The sequence below is a fragment of the Mustelus asterias genome, chromosome 5 (assembly GCF_964213995.1).
Source record: "Mustelus asterias chromosome 5, sMusAst1.hap1.1, whole genome shotgun sequence".
Lineage (NCBI taxonomy): Eukaryota > Metazoa > Chordata > Chondrichthyes > Carcharhiniformes > Triakidae > Mustelus > Mustelus asterias.
In genome coordinates this window covers 142,154,386-142,173,920 of record NC_135805.1, presented here as the reverse complement: position 1 = coordinate 142,173,920, position 19,535 = coordinate 142,154,386, and the positions used below count along the sequence as shown (strand labels likewise).

The following is a 19,535-nucleotide window of genomic DNA, read 5'->3' as shown; positions in this document are numbered from 1 at the left end:
CAGTTAGTGAGATTTTGCAAGCCCAGGCAAGTCGTGGGGGGTTACAGATAGTGTGACATGAACCCAAGATCCTGGTTGAGGCCGTCCTCATGTGTGCGGAACTTGGCTATCAGTCTCTGCTCAGCGACTCTGCGTTATCGTGTGTCGTGAAGGCCGCCTTGGAGAACGCTTACCCGAAGATCAGAGGCCGAATGCCCATGACCGCTGAAGTGTTCCGCAACAGGAAGAAAACACTCTTGCCTGGTGATTGTCGAGCGGTGTTCATTCATCCGCTGTCGTAGCATCTGCATGGTCTCCCCAATGTACCATGCCTCGGGACATCCTTTCCTGCAGTGTATCAGGTAAACAACGTTGGCCGAGTTGCAAGAGTAGGTACCGTGTACCTGGTGGATGGTGTTCTCTTGCGAGATGATGGCATCCTTGTCGATGATCCGGCACGTCTTGCAGAGGTTGCTGTGGCAGGGTTGTGTGGCGTCGTGGTCACTGTTCTCCTGAAGGCTGGGTAGTTTGCTGCGGACAATGGTCTGTTTGAGGTTGTGCGGTTGTTTGAAGGCAAGTAGTGGGGTATGGGGATGGCCTTGGCAAGATGTTCGTCTTCATCAATGACATGTTGAAGGCTCCGGAGAAGATGTCGAAGCTTCTCCGCTCCGGGGAAGTACTGGACGACGAAGGGTCTTCTGTCCGCCGTGTCCCGTGTTTGTCTTCTGAGGAGGTCAGTGCGGTTAACTGTCGATCGATGAGTCGAGCACCATATCCTGTTCTTATGAGGGCATCTTTCAGCGTCTGGAGGTGTCTGTTGCGATCCTCCTCATCTGAGCAGATCCTGTGTATACGTGTTTAGGGTGGAAGCTGGAGAAGTGGAAGACCGTGAGCTTATCCGTGGGCTTGCGGTACAGTGAAGTGCTGAGGTGATCGTCCTTGATGGAGATGCGTGTGTCCAAGAATGCAACCGATTCTGGAGAGCAGTCCATGGTGAGTCTGATGGTGGGATGGAACTTGTCATCATCATATAGTTGTTTCAGTGATTGTTCACCATGAGTCCAAAGGAAGAAAATGTCATCGATGTATCTAGTGTACAGCATTGGTTGAAGGTCCTGTGCGGTGAAGAGGTCTTGTTCGAACCTGTGCATGAAGATGTTGGCATATTGAGGTGCATATTTGGTCCCCATGGCTGTTCCGTGTGTCTAGATGAAGAACTGGTTGTTGAAGGTGAAGACTTTGTGGTCCAGGATGAAGCGGATGAGTTGTAAAATTGCATCTGGAGACTGGCAGTTGTTGGCGTTGAGTACTGAGGCCGTTGCAGCAATGCCATCGTCATGGGGGATGCTGGTGTAGAATGCCGAGACATCCATTGTGACAAGGAGTGCTCCTGGTTCAACTGCTCTATGTGTGCTGAGTTTCTGTTGGAAGTTCGTAGTGTCGCGACAAAAGCTGGGGGTTCTTTGTACAATGGGTTTCAGGATGCCCTCGACGTAGCCAGAGAGGTTCTCGCACAGGGTCCCATTGCCCAATATGGTGGGACGGCCGGGTGTGTTTGCCTTGTGCATCTTCGGGAGGCAGTAGAGATCTCCAACGCGGGGAGTGCGTGGGATGAGAGCACGGAGGGTGCTCTGAAGGTCCGGATCAAAGGTCTTGATCAGTCTGTTGAGTTGACGGGTGTGTTCTTTGGTCGCATCTGCGGGTAACTGTCTGTAGTGTTCCTCGTTATTTTGTAAATTGAGTTTGTGTCTTTATATGCCCTGTTTGTGAACAGAACTCCCACTCACCTGATGAAGGAGCAGCGCTCCGAAAGCTCGTGGCTCTTGCTAACAAATAAACCTGTTGGACTTTAACCTGGTGTTGAGAGACTTCTTACTGTGTTTACCCCAGTCCAATGCCGGCATCTCCACATCAATGCTATCAAACACAGAACAAATACCGACACAAGGAGATCAAAACCAGAAACCAATGATTACATTTTCACCAAAAGACATGTGGAATATGTGGGAGTGAATCTAATGCTATGATCTTAGAGCTCCCTGGGCATATATTAAATAGGAACATCTGAAGAGAGTTTCATCCTCGGGATCCCTTTTCAAATACAAGCCATTACAAAAGAAATCAATAATTTTATGTTTTGTGATTTTCTTTTTATTGTTTAAACACTATATGATCAGGATATTGGTTTAAAATAAAGGTAAAAAATCAGATACATGAACTGAATATGCAATCAAAGTATTAATTCTGCTCCCTCAGTGTCACCTCCTGCAAGTTCAGTACAGTCTACACAAGACCATTTTAAATAGAATTAACTCACCTGCATATGATAAACTGACGAGGGTGCTCCTTTCTAGAGGTGGTGCCCATTTCGCCCACATCGCATGCATGGCAGGGAAGGTCACACCCTGTTAGATAAGAAAAAGTTCAACCTTCTAAATTAACAACGACTGACAGCCAAACTGAGAAGAAGAAATCCATTGATTAAACTTTACTCACTTGACACTAACTCCATCCATGTCCTTGGCCAATCCAGGCTCTTCAAAACTCTGTCATTCTACTTGGCCAAGCTGAGCTACTGATCCCATCACCAAAGCAGCCCATCTCCATGTCCACAATATTGCTTATTTCCATTCCTGCTTCAGCCGATCTGCTCAGTGATGCCTTTGCTGCCTCCTGACTCAACTATACATTGCTCTCTCAGTCCCCCTCTATCTCTATAACCTTTTACAGTATAGAATCAAAGAATCAAGAGTGCAGGAGAGGCCCTTCAGCCCATCGAGTCTGCACCGACATGTGAGAAACACCTGAACTCCCATCTACTAGCACTTGGCCCATAGCTTTGAATGTTATGACTTGCCAAATGATCGTCCAGGTACTTTCTAAAGGATGTGAGGCAACCCACCTCTACCACCCCAGCATTCCAAGAACTTTGTTTTGCTCAAACTCTGGCCTCTTGTACATCTCCTAACCTACCATAAGTAGCTGTACCTTCAGCTATCGAGTCTCTAAACTCTGTAATTTCCTGTCTAAAATCTCTCTCCCGCTCCCTCCTCAAGATCTATCTCTTTGTACAAGCGCTGTCACCTGTCTCTTTGTACAAGCGCTGTCACCTGTCTCTTTGTACAAGCGCTGTCACCTGTCTCTTTGTACAAGCGCTGTCACCTGTCTCTTTGTACAAGCGCTGTCACCTGTCTCTTTGTACAAGCGCTGTTACCTGTCTCTTTGTACAAGCGCTGTTACCTGTCTCTTTGTACAAGCGCTGTCACCTGTCCCTTTCTTTGGCTTGCTGTCAAATTTTGTTTGATTATGGTCCAGTGAAACATCTTACAATGTTTCGCTACTTTTATTACATTGTCGTAATGAAAAATCATGAATCCAAAACCTCAGCCTTGTTCCGCTCTTCACAGGTGATGCTGGACTTGCTGGGTATTCTTAGCATTTTCAGATTTTATTTTAGAAATCAAAGGATGTTTTAAAAAAAAGAATGTATATTTACATATATATACTGATCAATAATTTCTTAGGAATGCTGAAGGAAGTGACTCCAAAATACTCAGAATCCCTACAATGCAGAAGGAGGCCATTCGGCCCATCGGGTCTGCACCGACCACAATGCCACCCAGGTCCTATTCCCATAGCCCCACATAGAGTCAATTTAGCATAGCCAGTCAACCTAACCCGCACATCTTTGGACTGTGGGAGGAAACTGGAGCACCCAGAGGAAACCCACGCAGAACAGGGAGAATGTGTAAACTCCACACAGTGACCCGAGGCCGGTATTGAACCCGGATCCCTGACGCTGTGAGGCAGCAGTGATAACCACTGTGCCACCTAATTAATATTATCCTAATTTATAAAATGAATTCTTTCTTGTGGCAGCATTTCTAATAGCCAAGGTTTAGAATACCCCAAACTTTTCTGATTAGAAAAATCATTTTGAAATTATGGCTGTTCAAAGCTTCATTTGTGTGTTACAGTGTACGGGGAACTCATTCCTCACTTCTTGTATGAAAATGTAACTAAACAGCAAAAGAACAAAAAATGTTTACTCTAAAACCCAGAGCTCTGACAGAACAAAAGTCATCAACCTGAAGTCATCAGCTGTTCCCCTCAGTTGAAGGGTCAGTCACGAGGGGACATAGGTTCAAGGCGAGAAGCTTAGGGGGGGGATGTGAGGAAAACCCCTTTTACCCAGAGGGTGGTGATGGTCTGGAATGCGCTGCCTGGGAGGGTGGTGGAGGCGGATGCCTCACATCCTTTAAAAAGTATCTGGCTGAGCACTTGGCACATCCTAACATTCAGGGCTATGGGGGCTAAATGCTTGTAGATTGGATTAGGTGGGAGTTCAGATGTTTCTTGTGTGTCGGAGCAGACTCGAGGGGCCGAAGGGCCTCTTCTCACTCTGTGATTCTATGAAATGTTAACTCTCTTTCTCTAAGCACAGGTGCTGCCTGATCTGTTGAGTTCTTTCAGCATTTTCTGCCTTGATTTCAGATTTTCAGCATCCGCAGTATTTTGCTTTTGAAGGTGGTGAGTGGTGAGATAGTAACCAGGTAAACTCAAACGTCATGGCCGTCAGTGTTCAAATTATCATTCAGAAGGATGCATTTCCCGTTAAGATGCTACATCTATGAGTTTTGTCACTTCCACAAACACCTTCAGTCAATGTGACCTTTTCACCTGTGTCATACTTAATCTGCACCGTAATGGTTCATTGCTGTCTGTAGGCGCAAGAGGAGCGAGAATTCCTGAAGTGAACTGGTCCCAATTTAATAATAACAGAAAATTTCAATACAATTCACCACACTTTAGAAGATACACATTGTTTTCTAATAAAATTATAATTAATGCCAATTTGACTCAGTACCTTCCTTCCCAATGAAGGTGCTATAATTTCTAGGAATTTAAGGGGAGGGGATGGCCCAGTTCTATTGTCACTAGACTATTAATCCGGAAACCCAGCTAATGTTCTGGGGACCTGCCTTCGATTCCCACCACAGCAGATGGTGGAATTTGAATTCAAATAAATAATATCTAGAATTAAGAATCTACTGATGACCATGAAACCATTGTCGATTGTCGGAAAAACCCACCCGGTTCACTAATGTTCCTTTAGGGAAGGAAATCTGCCGTCCTTACCTGGTCTGGCCTACATGTGACTCCAGAACCACAGCAATGTGGTTGACTCTCAGTTGAGATGGGCTAGGGATGGGCAATAAATGCTGGCCAGCCAACAACACCCATGTCCCACGAATGAATAAAACAAAATCACAGGAGAACAAATCAACCAGCAGTTATTTAAATGTAACAAATGCCACACATTTGAATGCTTCAATTATGTAAAGTGCTTAAAGACATGAAACAAAAGTGTTAGACCATACCTCTCCCAAACCTTCAATCACCCTCAGTACAATTACGCAGTAGGCACTCAATGATGCTGCTGGTGGAGTCAACAGTGTTAAACATGAAGTGCCCAGTATACCAAAGCCGAGTAACAGCTTCCCTCCAAATCGACCTGCCAGATATCCACCAGGAATCTGAGTCACGATGTAACCAAAGAAGAAAGCGCTAAGTATCCATCCCTGTATATCCGAATCCCAGTTATATACCTTGCCCTGGTGGAGACAAATTGAAAACAAACATAGTTAAATGGAGAGCTTATTCATGTTTAAAGTACAGGTAAAATAATCAACCTGAGGATAAGTGCACAATTTGCAAAACATTTGAACCTCCACAGAGGAGTAATAAATGATGAAGCTCGGCATCTTGTTAATATACCAACACATCATTCAGAAGAAATATTTCAACCATCCACTTTCCATGAAAGGTGCATTTCTGAGCAGCTTTTTGTTCTCAAGATGAGGGTTGCACTAGCAAGTGTACATTTACTATCAAATCTAGTTGCCTTGAAAAGGTGAACCGGTACAGCGCTTGCGCTGATGCTGCCATCATGTGGTTAGCTAGAGAACTCCAGGATGCTGACTCAGCAATAATGAAGGAAGAGCAAGCATTAATGTTCCCTTTTCAGGATACTGTACAACTTAAGACAGGAACTTTTTCTTGTAGCATTGCTGGTTTCGTTCTTCTCGGTGGTCAAGGTCACAGGGGAGGGAGGTGCTATTTGGAGGAAGCCAATTTTGATTTGCTGTTTGGTCACCAGTTTCTGAGTAATTCTAGTGGGATTGAAACCACTACTGCATGAACTCTCTGAAGCATCGTCATCGTGACTGGAGGAAGTCAGTGCACTGGAATAGAGCTTTATAAGCTTTAAAATGATTCATCAAGATACTTGGTTTGAATTGTATTGTATTGGAGGTATTACACGTGATCAAGGGGAAATGCTTCGAACGTATTAAAATAGCCTCAAGGTATAAGAAAAATCAGAACTAGGAGGGGTAGGGAATTTAGCCCTTCAAGCTCCGCCATTTAATACAATCATGGCTGATCTCATATCAGCCTCAACTCCACTTTCCTGCCCACTCCGCATTGCCCTTCAAACCCTCAGTAATTAAAAATCTGTCCACCTCTTCCTTAAATTTACTGGATATCCCAGCATCCACCACGCTCTGGGGTATGAATTCGACAGACACATGGCCCTTTGAGAAAAGTAATTTCTCCTCATCTCAGGTTTAAATCTGCCACCCCTTATACGAAAACTACAGCCTTTGGAAAATCCCCTAGTCGCCACACTCCGGCGCCTGTTCGGGTACACTGATGGAGAATGTAACATGGCCAATGCACCTAACCAGCACGTCTTCGGACTGTGGGAGGAAACTGGAGCACCCGGAGGAAACCCACGCAGACACGGGAGAATGTGCAGACTCCACACAGACAGAGACCCAAGGCGGCAGTGTTAACCAAATTCCCATGGAATCTTTTGAATTTTCTCAAAATTTCGCGACTCACCATCTCCATCTCTTAAGGTCATTCAACTGTATCAAGTTTTGTTTATTCTTTTATGGAGTGTGGAAGTCGCTGGCAAGGCCAGCGTTTGGTGCCCATCCTCAACTGCCCTCGAGGAGGTGCTGGTGACAACTGATTAGCTTGTTAGGCTTTTTCAGAGGCCAGTTTGAGAGTCAACTACATTGCTGTGGTCTGTTATGTAAAAATAATGAAAAACTATCCTTCTGCTTTGAAAGTTTGCTGACGTGCTGAGCTGGAGCAGCATTCGCCACTCAAGTTTCCAACTGCTTTTGCAGTTTTTGCCACATACTCCAACTGCTCTACATTGCAATAATCACTTCCTAGTTCCATTTCAAACAGACAAATGCTTAGGGATCCATCAAGAATTCGTGGGGGCCTGCCCTGCAAAATCACCTCCCGTCCGTGCAATGTACTGCCTGACGATTTAATACCCAACTTTAGGAAGAACAACTATAGAAAATTATAGAAGATTACACGGGTGGCACAGTGGTTAGCACTGCTGCCTCACAGCGCCAGGGATCCGGGTTCAATTCCCAGCTCGGGTCACTATTTGTGTCTGTGTGGGTTTCCTCCGGTTGCTCCGGTTTCCTCCCACAGTCTGAAAGACATGCTGGTTGGGTGCATGGACCATGCTAAATTCTCCCTCAGAATACCCGAACAGGCACCGGAGTGTGGCGACTAGGGGATTTTCACAGTAACTTCATTGCGGTGCTCATGTAAGCCTACTTGTGACACTAATAAATAAACGTTAAAAAATTAGAAGTTGTTCCCACTGTATATTCCAACCCTGGTGTCAAGTTCCAACATCAATTTCCAGTTTTCCAACTCCGTTCACCAGGTTCTCTAATTGCATCATCCCACCACTGGGGCCATTAGATGCCAGCATGCTGCCAATAGGGTGTCAGTGCCAAACTGACAAAGCTGCATAACAACTAGCCAACTGTTTGTCATGAATAGCAAATAACACAACCAACTGACATCTTTCTAAGTTATGGCCAGCTGTCTTTTTGACCAGGGCACAGACCTTAAGGGCGTGTCTTAATTCAGCTCTGCTAATACAGTATTTATTTTGCTGAAGAATATACCCCCATCTGAATCATTAGTGCTGTATTATGAAGCACTAGTTCTCTTGCACGTTTCACAATATACATTAATGATTTGGAGGAAGAAACTAAAGGCACTGTTGCTAAGTTTGCAGATGATACAAAGATATGTAGAGGGACAGGTAGTATTGAGGAAGCAGGGGAGCTGCAGAAGGACTTGGTCAGGCTAGGAGAGTGGGCAAAGAAGTGGCAGATGGAATACAATGTGGAAAAGTGTGAGGTTATGCACTTTGGAAGGAGGAATGGAGGCACAGACTATTTTCTAAATGGGAAAATGCTTAGGAAATCAGAAACACAAAAGGACTTGGGAGTCCTTGTTCAAGATTCTCTTAAGGTTAAAGTGCAGGTTCAGTTGGCAGTTAGGAAGGCAATTGCAATGTTCGCATTCATGTCGAGAGGGCTAGAATACAAGAGCAGGGATGTACTTCTGAGGCTGTATAAGTCTCTGGTCAGACCCCATTTGGAGTATTGTGAGCAGTTTTGGGCCCCATATCTAAGGAAGGATGTGCTGGCCTTGGAAAGGGTCCAGAGGAGGTCACAAGAATGGAATGAAGAGTATGAGGAATGGTTGAGGACTCTTGTTTTGTACTCATTGGAGTTTAGAAGGATGAGGGGGATCTTATTGAAACTTACAGGATAGTGTGAGACCCGGATAGAGTGGACGTGGAGAGGATGTTTCCACTAGTAGGAAAAACTAGAACCAGAGGGCACAACCTCAGGCTAAAGGGACGATCCTTTAAAATAGAGATGAGGAGGAATTTCTTCAGCCAGAGAGTGGTGAATCTGTGGAACTCTTTGCTGCAGAAGGCTGTGGAGGCCAGGTCATTGACTGTCTTTAAGACAGAGATAGATAGGTTCTTGATTAATAAGGAGATCAGGGGTTAAGGGGAAAAGGCAGGAGAATGGGGATGAGAAAAATATCAGCCATGATTGAATGGCGGAGCAGACTTGATGAGTCAAGTGGCCTAATTCTGCTCCTATGTCTTATGGTCTTGCACTACAGACTTGACTCCAGAAGTAGTTCTGTATCCAGAATCAAAGCACCAACTGTAGAAATTGTTAGCTGCCCAGCCCAGCTGTCACACAGGATTATTTCCTTCAAATCGGAAGTAGTGACTTTTGAACTGTGTGTATGCAATCGTGCTAATGTTCTACATTCTGTCCCATAATACAACTTAGAAAATTCAGAGCACCAGCACTTCAAACTGATTTCAGGAGTTTCCAATAATATCAAGTTTGCAATATAGCCATGGGCATCTACACTGTAGCAACAGGTTGGAGAAGCAGCAGCAATTCATGGCATAACATTACCACATGAATTGTGAAATATTAGATGTACAAAAATAGATCATCTAAATACACATTCTTTACAATTTCTGTGCTGAAAGGTTTGGTAATCTTTAATTAGAGGTGGCACAAAGCACTGCTGACTCATGGCGCCAGGGACCCGGGTTTGATTCCAGCCTCGGGTGACTGTGTGGAGTCTGCACGTTCTCCCCATGTCTGCATGGGTTTCCTCCCACAGTCCAAAAATATGCATGTTAGGTGGACTGACCAGGCTAAGTTCTCCCTCAGTGTCCTACAAAGAACAAAGAACAATACAGCACAGGAACAGGCCCTTCGGCCCTCCAAGCCCACGCCGCTCCCTGGTCCAAACTAGACCATTCTTTTGCATCCCTCCATTCCCACTCCGTTCATGTGGCTATCTAGATAAGTCTTAAACGTTCCCAGTGTGCCCGCCTCCACCACCTTTCCCGGCAGCGCTTTCCAGGCCCCCACTACCCTCTGTGTAAAATATGTCCTTCTGATATCCGTGTTAAACCTCCGCACCCTCACCTTGAACCTATGACCCCTCGTGAACGTCACCACCGACCTGGGAAAAAGCTTCCCACCGTTCACCCTATCTATGCCTTTCATAATTTTATACACCTCTATTAGGTCTCCCCCTCATCCTCCGTCTTTCCAGTGAGAACAACCCCAGTTTACCCAATCTCTCCTCATAACTAAGCCCCTCCATACCAGGCAACATCCTGGTAAACCTCCTCTGCACTCTCTCTAAAGCCTCCACGTCCTTCTGGTAGTGTGGCGACCAGAACTGGACGCAGTATTCCAAATGCGGCTGAACCAACGTTCTATACATCTGCAACATCATACCCCAAATTTTATACTCTATGCCCCGTCCTATAAAGGCCAGCATGCCATATGCCTTCTTCACCACCTGTGACGTCACCTTCAAGGATCAGTGGACTTGCACACCCAGGTCCCTCTGAGTATCTACACCATTTATGGTTCTGCCATTTATCGTATAGCTCCCCCCTACATTAGCTCTACCAAAATGCATCAGTAGATCAGGGGGATTTGGTGGGGTAAATGAGTGGGATTAGGGAGATAGGGCAGGGTATGGGCCTGGGTAAGATGCTCTGTCAGGGAGTCACTGCGGACTCGATGGGCCGAATGGCTTCCTTCTGCACTGTAGGGATTCTATAATAACTTGTACCAATACATACTGGTGAGTAATTCATCTGGCTTCAGAAGCTCGAGGTACAAAATGTTATCTTACCTTTTTCATATAATTGTGTTGAGTAGAGTTGGAATGTGGTGGACATGCTTCAACACTCCCATTCTTGGGCACAGTTGCATTATCTAACATTGCGACCATTGCCACGCTGAGGTTCACACGTAGTGCATACACAACAAAAAATCCCCAAAAGGCCAAAATCGCCAGGACAAATCGAGAAGAGCAGCATGCCGATACTGGAGGGAATACAGAGAACAGTTGTTTGAATAATATATACCGACCTTACAGGAGTTAACAAACAGAGAGGTTTGAAATGGTGGCATCCTTTGGAAAACCAACCATGTTTTTATACAAATGAATCAGTGGACGTTCCATCTTTTGATACTTTATCCATTAGTCTTTTAAATTCTAGTTTTCTTTTGCATTCTTTCCTAGTTTCTTCAGTACCTACTGTTAAGGCCACACTGCCTCCATTGATCTCAACCCATTTTCCTGAAGAATAAAGAACAGGTGTGACAGTAAAACCCATCTCAATAATAACACTTCAGAATTGGAATCAGCAAATCCAGATAAAGGTCTAGTTACCTATGCAGGCTGCATAAAAGCAGGACAGCCTGATGGTGCTGTGATGCTCTTCAACTTTCAGCATCTCGCAACTTTGGAAAATGAGACTAATTTTCCTACTGACACACAACACCGACCTATTTGAATGAACATTTTAATATATGCTGCAATTCTATCAAGCAAATCCTGAATTCGCTGGATTCAGAACTGGGTTTGCAAGTAAAATTAAAAGCCAAGGATAATTTCTCTGACACACTAGAATGTTATGAAACGGCCGTATCTGTCAAGTAATTGAATGAGCCCTTTAAAGGTTAAGAAAATGAATTGACAAAGTAATGAACTTCCTTATGATTGGGCTAATGAAAATCAGCGTACCTCCCTTACGTCAGCTCCTTATTACTAATTATATTGTACAAATAATTGCAATTTCACCAGGTGAAATCTTTAATTATAAACCTGTTTATTCCGTGGCGTTCAGTGCATGCCAATCTCCTATAAACCCGTTTAAAAATGTACACCCTGACATCTTCCTTTCCCAGAGCTGTTTTGCTGCACTCAAATAATGCAGAAACTCGGATACTCGGTAGGGGGCGGGGTGCAAAAAGGGTCCACATACATAAATCTTTCACAGCAGCAAGATAATTTTTTAAAAATAATGAATCCTTGGCTTTATAAAGGAAGAGAGGAACAATATGCTAAGACTTCGTTAGTCAGTTAGACCTCAGGTGGAATACTGTGTTGAATTTTTAGCGCCGGATTTCATGGATGTGGAGGTCTTGGGAATGCAGTGGAGATTGACTGGAATGGTACCAGTGATGAGAGATTTTAGTTACCAGGAATAAGAGTGGCGAAAGATAAAAAAAGGTCTGAAAATATTTTGTGAGAAGGAATCATGGACTCATTATAGCACGTACAGCAAAGTCATTACATTCTTCTAACGTGATGTTAGTGTAGCTATAAGAAAGGTCTTTTTTTTTTAAACATGCTTTCTACAGCTCTCAGCTTCAGTGATGTCATTGTTGTGGGGGCTTGACTGGGAATGTCCTTTTATTGCTAAAGTGGCTTAAATGGGGTTGTTTGTGTTTACTCTGGGATTAGTTTTACGGTTCTGCATTGTTAGGAGGACGATCATGTGTTTTTGGACAGTTTTTTTTCATTTTTAGTTTGGAGCTGCAGTTTTAGTTTTAGAAGGGACAGCAAGCTATAAAGAAGTGTTTTCCCTCTCTCCCTGTTGTTTTGAAACTTCTGTTGGTTAGCTGAAAACAAGATCTTGTTTTCCTGAAGGGTGAAAATCTGCTGTTGTTGGGGACTGGATCAGAGCCTCTCTTTTGGGAAACTGTCTTGTCTTCAAAATGTTCGGAGTGAATCCAGAGAACTGCAGACTTCAGCCAAATGACTCCATTTCTATTATCACGTGAGCAGTAGTCTTTGATGTATTGAACCTGTTTTAAGGGTTTTGTCTACGGCAAGGGTTTTGGTTTGATTGGAGCACATTAGATATCTTTAAGGGTTATACATTATAGTGGCTGTTTTGTCTCTTGTTTGTAATTGATAAAAGTTCTTGCTAATTTTCTTACTATACATGTTGAATATATTCTTAAATAAATTTTGTTTGATAAAAGCTCCCTAGTGGGTCATTTTTGAACCTGAAGTGAAACCTATCGTGCTTATCCGAGCCAAATTCAAGATGCAAAACGTACGATCCAGGCAGGCGCCATAAAACAGTTTGGATTTTCTGACCTGAACCATTACACTATACGCCAGAGAGAATAGGCCCAATTTCATCATAGAATAACACTCACATCACAGGACCAATCTAGTGAACCTTTAGCTTGCAATGAAAGTATATCCTGCCTTAGATATGGAGCCATGATGTGGAGATGCCGGCGTTGGACTGGGGTAAACACAGTAAGAAGTCTCACAACACCAGGTTTATTTGGTAGCACTAGCCACAAGCTTTCGGAGCGCTGCTCCTTCATCAGGTGAGTGGGAGTTCTGTTCACAAACAGGGCATATAAAGACACAAACTCAATTTACAAAATAATGGTTGGAATGCACGTCTTTACAGGTAATCAAGTCTTAAAGGGACAGACTATGTGATTGTGACTTGCCTGGGCTTGCAAAATCTCACTAACTGTCCTGGCTGGAGACAATACACACCTCTTTAACCTGTGCTTAACCCTCTCTCCGATCACATTGTCTGTCCCTTTAAGACTTGATTACCTGTAAAGACGTGCATTCCAACCATTATTTTGCAAATTGAGTTTGTGTCTTTATATGCCCTGTTTGTGAACACAACTCCCACTCACCTCTTGAAGGAGCAGCACTCTGAAAGCTTGTGGCTTGTGCTACCAAATAAACCTGTTGGACTTTAACCTGGTGTTGTGAGACTTCTTACTTAGATATGGAGACCAAGGCTGCACTCATACCTACATTGTGATCCCAAAGTTCTGCACAATTATACCAAGACTTCCTTATTCTTGTATTCCAATCCTCAATCAATAAAGGCCAACATGCAATTTTCCTTCCTAATTACTTGTTGTATCTGATGCTAATTTTGTGTTCCTTGTACTAGTACACTCAAGTCTCTCTGACCAACCACATTTACAAGTTGTACATCTTTCAAGAAATATTCTTTTTCTCGATTCTTGTGACCAAAGTGAATAATCTCACACTTCCCCAAATTATATTTGGCGTGAGACCTTATTCCCCACTCACTGAACGTGGTTCTTTGTAGTCTCTCTATCCTTCTCTCAGCTTAACAGTGTTTTATCCAATTCTAGCAATCCTATGGGTTCTTATCTTTTTGATCAGTCTCCCATGTGGGACCTTGTCAAAAACATTACTGAAACCCATGTAGACTACATCAACTACACTGTCTTCATCTACACACCTAGGCACCTCCTCAAAAAATTCAATCAAATTTGTTAGACATGATCTCCCTGATAAAGCCATGCTGATTATATTTGATTAATCCTTGCCTCTCCAAATGGAGATTAATTCTGTTCCTCAGAATTTTTTCCAATAATTCCTCTATCACTGACTCACTGGTATATAATGACCTGGTTTTTCCCTACTTCCCTTCTTGGAAGAATGGTACCACATTAGCTGTCCTTCAGTCCCCTGGCACCTCTCCTGTGGCAGTGAGGATTTGAAAATTAGTATCAGAACCCCTGCAATCGCCTCTAAAGCAGCCTAAGATACATCTCATCTGGGCCTCAGGATCTATCCACTTTTAAGCCCTTCCTCTCAACGCTAATCTGTTCAGTTATCTCACAGTCCCCCTCCCGCTTTCTTTACCTATATCGTCCTTCTACTTAGTGAACTTAGATACTCCTTTAATACCTCACCGACATCTTTTCCCTTAACATATAGATTTCCACTTTGATCCCTAATGGGCCCTACTCTTTCCCTGGTTCCCCTTAACATGCTCATAAAACACCTTGGGAATTTGCTTTATTTTACCCGCCAATGTTTTATCATGTGTCCGCATCCCCCCTCCCTGTATTCTCTCCTAATTTGTTCTTATGTGCCCCCAGCACTTCCAGAAAGATTTTTGTGATTAAATGACATATTAGACTAGAGAATTGTATGTACTGCCCTCCAAGGGGACGGCATTGTGGTTAACACCGCTGTCTCACAGCACCAGGGACACAGGTTCGATTCCCAACTTGGATCACAGTCTGTGTGGAGTTTGCACATTCTCCCCGTGTCTGCGGGAGTTTCCTCCGACAGTGCAAAGTTGTGCAGGTTAGGTGGATTGGCCATGCTAAATTGCTCATAAGTTGCAGGGAGGAGGTGGAGTAGAGGTATTGTCACTGGATGGAGACACACAGGGTAATGCTCTGGGGAGCAAGGCTCAAATCAGACCGCGGAAGATTTCTTGGGGAGGCAATGGCACGAGTAATTGAGAGAACTACAGCAAGACCTGGGTTCAAATCCCACCGTGGCAGATGGTGAAATTTGAACATCACGATGGCACAGTGGTTAGCGCTGCTGCCCCACAGCGCCAGGGGCTTGGGTTCGATTCCCGGCTTGGGTGACTGTGTGGAGTCTGCACATTCTCCCCGTGTCTGCGTGGGTTTCCTCCGGGTGTTCCGGTTTCCTCCCACAGTCTGGAAGACGTGTTGGTTAGGTGGATTGACCATGTTAAATTCTCCCTCAGTGTCAGGGTAAATATGTGTGATGATGGGGGTGCAGCCTCGATGGGCTGAACCAGGGTTAGGTGCATTGGTCACAGTAAATTACTGCCAGTGGGATTGGGGTAAATACCTGGGGTTACAGGGATAGGGGTGGGATTGCTGTGGGTACAGACTGGATGGGCTGAATGGCCTCCTCCACACCGCCTCAGGGATGAGGCAGAGTGCTGGCCTCGGGCCGGGACTCACCCGCCTTTGTCCTGGGCTCCCCGCTCAGCAGCGGCTGCCGGTCCTCCTCCTCCTCCTCCCCGAATCGCTCCATCTTGCAGCTCCCCGATCGCGGCCTTCCCGTCACGCGCACATCTGCCCCCGTCTCCATGACAACAACTCCTCCCCCCCCCCCCCCCCGGCGAGCACTGGCGGGAGCGCGCGCGCACAGCCGGGAGGGAGCGCGCGGCGGGTGCACGACACAGCCCGAGCGCGCGCCACGTCACAGGCTCCAGCTCGTCATCGGTCAGGCTGCTGTAGAGCTTCTGCTGACAGAGTACATGCAACACAGACTGTGTACATGCAACACAGACTGTGTACAAACTGTGTACAGGTAACACAGACTGTGTACAAACTGTGTACATGCAACACAGACTGTGTACATGCAACACAGACTGTGTACAAACTGTGTACAGGTAACACAGACTGTGTACAAACTGTGTACAGGCAACACAGACTGTGTACAAACTACGTACAGGCAACACAGACTGTGGACAAACTACGTACAGGCAACACAGACCGTGGACAAACTATGTACAGGCAACACAGACTGTGTACAAACTGTACATACAACACAGACTGTGTACAAACTGTGTACATGCAACACAGACTGGGTACAAACTGTGTACAGCCAACACAGACTGTGTACAAACAATGTACAGGCGACACAGACATCTACAAACTGTGTACAGCCAACACAGACTGTGTACAAACTGTGTACAGCCAACACAGACTGTGTACAAACAATGTACAGGTGACACTGACTGTGTACAAACAACACAGACTGTACACAAACTATGTACAGGCAACACAAACTGTGCACAAACTATGTACAGGCAACACAGACTGTGCACAAACTGCACAGGCAACACAAACTGTGTACAGGCAACACAGACTGTGCACAAACTGTGTACAGGCAACACAGACTGTGGACAAACTGTACAGGCAACACAGACTGTGGACAAACTGTACATGCAACACAGACTGTGCACAAACTATGTACAGGCAACACAGACTGTGTACAAACTTGTGTACAGCCAACACAGACTGCATACAAACTGTACAGCCAACACAGACTGTGGACAAACTGTGTACAGCCAACACAGACTGTGGACAAACTATGTACAGGCAACACAGACTCTGTACAAACAATGTACAGGCAACACAGACTGTGTACAAACAGTGTACATGCAACACAGACTGTGCACAAACTATGTACAGGCAACACAGACTCTGTACATGCAACACAGACCGTGCACAAACTGTGTACATGCAACACAACTGTGGACAAACTGTGTACATGCAACACAGACTGTGTACATGCAACACAGACTGTGGACAAACAGTGTACAGCCAACACAGACTGTGTATAAACTGTGTACATGCAACATAGACTGTGGACAAACTGTGTACAAATTGTGTACTTGCAACACAGATGGTGTACAAACTGTGTACATGCAACACAGACTGTACCAACTGTGTATGTGCAACACAGTCTGTGGACAAACTGTGTGCATGCAACACAGCCTGGGTACAAACTGTGTACATGTAACAGACTGTACAAACTGTGTACAGGCAACACAGACTGTATAAACTGTGTTCATGCAACAAAAACTGTACAGGCAACACAGACTGTGTATAAACTATGTACATGCAACACAGACTGTATACAAACTGTGAACAGGGAACACAGACTGTGTACAGGCAGCACAAACGGTACAAGCTGTGTGCAGGCAATACAGACTATGCACAGACTACAAAAACTGTGTACAGGTAACACAGACTGTACACACTGTGAACAGGCAACACAAACTGTACAGGCAACACAGGTAACACAAACTATGTAGAGGCAGCATAAACTGTTCAGGTAAGTCAAACTGTGTACAGGCAACACAGACTGTGTACAGGTAACACAGACAGTACAAATTGTGTACAAGTAACACAAACTGTACAGGTAATACAGACTGTGTACAAACTGTACAGGCTACACATACTGTATACAGGCAACACAAACTGTACAGGTAATGCAAACTGTACAGGTTACACAAACTGTGTGCAAGTTACACAAACTGAACAAACTGTGCACAGGCAAAACAAACCATGTACAAGCAACACAAACTGTGTACAGGCAACACAAACTGTGTTGCTAACCCTTCCTCTTTTAATCAAATCCTGTAAGAGTTTTGCAAATACTGCATAATCTTCTCAAAATTCCTGCAATAATTAAGAAGTCCTAACACTTGTCTCACCCCTTGAATGGTAAGTTGTCTTTGCACACAAAGCATAGCTTTCCTTCGATCTTCTGGAATCTCTTTTTTACCTTGGGAGATAACATGTCCCAGGTATGTCACCTGTTCCTGCCTCAACTGAGTTTTGCTGAGTTTGGCTTAAGACAGCTTCCTGAATTGTTGAATCACTCTGTGTACGGCTAAGCAATGTGCTATCTGATGCTATCAAAATGTCGTGCACATATTGCAAAATGGTTGTTCCTGCACAATCTATTATCTGTGCCATGTATTTGTGAAAAATCGCTAGACTGTTGTGGAATCCCTGTGGCAGACGGGTCTAAGTGTTTTGCTGATTACCGTCTATAAATGCAAACCTATGTTGGTGCTCCCCAGCTACAGGAATTGACCAAAATCCATTAGCTATGTCTGGTACTGTAAATATCATCTGATCTATTCCAATGGTGTTCAGGATGCTAGCTGGATTTGCCACTATGGAGTGCTCTCGAGTCGTGCAGCAATTCAAAGATTTGTAATCGATCGTTAATGGATAACTGCCATCGGGCTTTTTTATTGGCCAAACAGGTGAATTAGTCTCAGAAGAGATCTTGATTACTACTTGTTGCTTTTCTAAATCTGAAATGATGTTTTTAACTGCCTCCATCGCTTCTAGTTTGAGAGGATATTGCCTATGTGGGGGGTGAACACTTCCGGGAATTGTTATCGGAGGGACATCTAAATACCCACACTCCTGTTTGTGTTCGGCCCAAAGCTGAGGATATTGTGTTGCCTAATTTCCCCATATTGTTCCATTCTCCCAATTTTGTCGGAGTGTCGTTATTCTAGAGCTATTGCAACTTTTCTTCTGACCCCATCGATTTTGCTTGTATGACTTACGCCACTTTAGATTACCCTGCCTTGGCATCGATTTTAGCTCCCAATTATTCTAACAGGTCTATCTCTAAAATACTTCATTCCCCTGTTGAACATGTTGGACCTGTTCTCCTTTACCCTCAATCTCCAGTATAGTAGGTTCACTTAATAATGCAGTTTTAATTCCTCCAGTTGCTCCTTACAACTGTATGGTCTAATCAGTTGTTGGTAAATTTAGATCTGTTATAGATATAGATGTCCCAGTGGCTACCAACATGATGCAGGCTTTGCCTCCTAACACTGCTTCTACATGCATTCAGGGATCTCTACTTGTAGTCTCAAGAGTTGCTAATTGTCATTTCTGACCTAACAACCTCTGCAACTCAGCTGGTGTCATAGGAAATATTGACTGTGCTGCTTGCTGTGTTTCTATGGGGTTTTGGGGTTGAGCCTCAGAGGATGAATTCACCCTTTTGGGACCCTGTCCTTCTTTATCCCCTCCTCCCTTTCGCCCTTTTTATATCATAGAACATAGAACAGTACAGCACAGGCCCTTCGGCCCACGATGTTGTGCCGAGCTTTATCTGAAACCAAGATCAAGCTATCCCACTCCCTATCATCCTGGTGTGCTCCATGTGCCTATCCAATAACCGTTTAAATGTTCCTAAAGTGTGTGACTCCACTATCACTGCAGGCAGTCCATTCCACACCCCAACCACTCTCTGCGTAAAGAACCTACCTCTGATATCCTTCCTATATCTCCCACCATGAACCCTATAGTTATGCCCCCTTGTAATAGCTCCATCCACCCGAGGAAATAGTCTTTGAACGTTCACTCTATCTATCCCTTCATCATTTTATAAACATCTATTAAGTCTCCCCTCAGCCTCCTCCGCTCCAGAGAGAACAGCCCTAGCTCTCTCAACCTTTCCTCATAAGACCT

The 19,535-nt window shown here is 44.5% G+C and overlaps 1 protein-coding gene across 1 annotated transcript in view; it reads right to left on the bottom strand.

The window, feature by feature from the left end:
• slc17a5 (solute carrier family 17 member 5) overlaps positions 1-15,768 on the bottom strand; it is a 42,615-nt gene extending 26,847 nt beyond the window's left edge. The window contains exons 1-4 of the mRNA XM_078213428.1: positions 15,477-15,768; positions 10,567-10,760; positions 5,361-5,594; positions 2,297-2,384 (exon numbers count right to left, since the gene is read on the bottom strand). Coding sequence (XP_078069554.1) covers positions 2,297-2,384; positions 5,361-5,594; positions 10,567-10,760; positions 15,477-15,606 — 646 coding nt within the window. The 5' untranslated portion in view covers positions 15,607-15,768. The remainder of the gene's footprint in view (positions 1-2,296; positions 2,385-5,360; positions 5,595-10,566; positions 10,761-15,476) is intronic.
• Between the last annotated feature and the right edge of the window lie 3,767 nt (positions 15,769-19,535).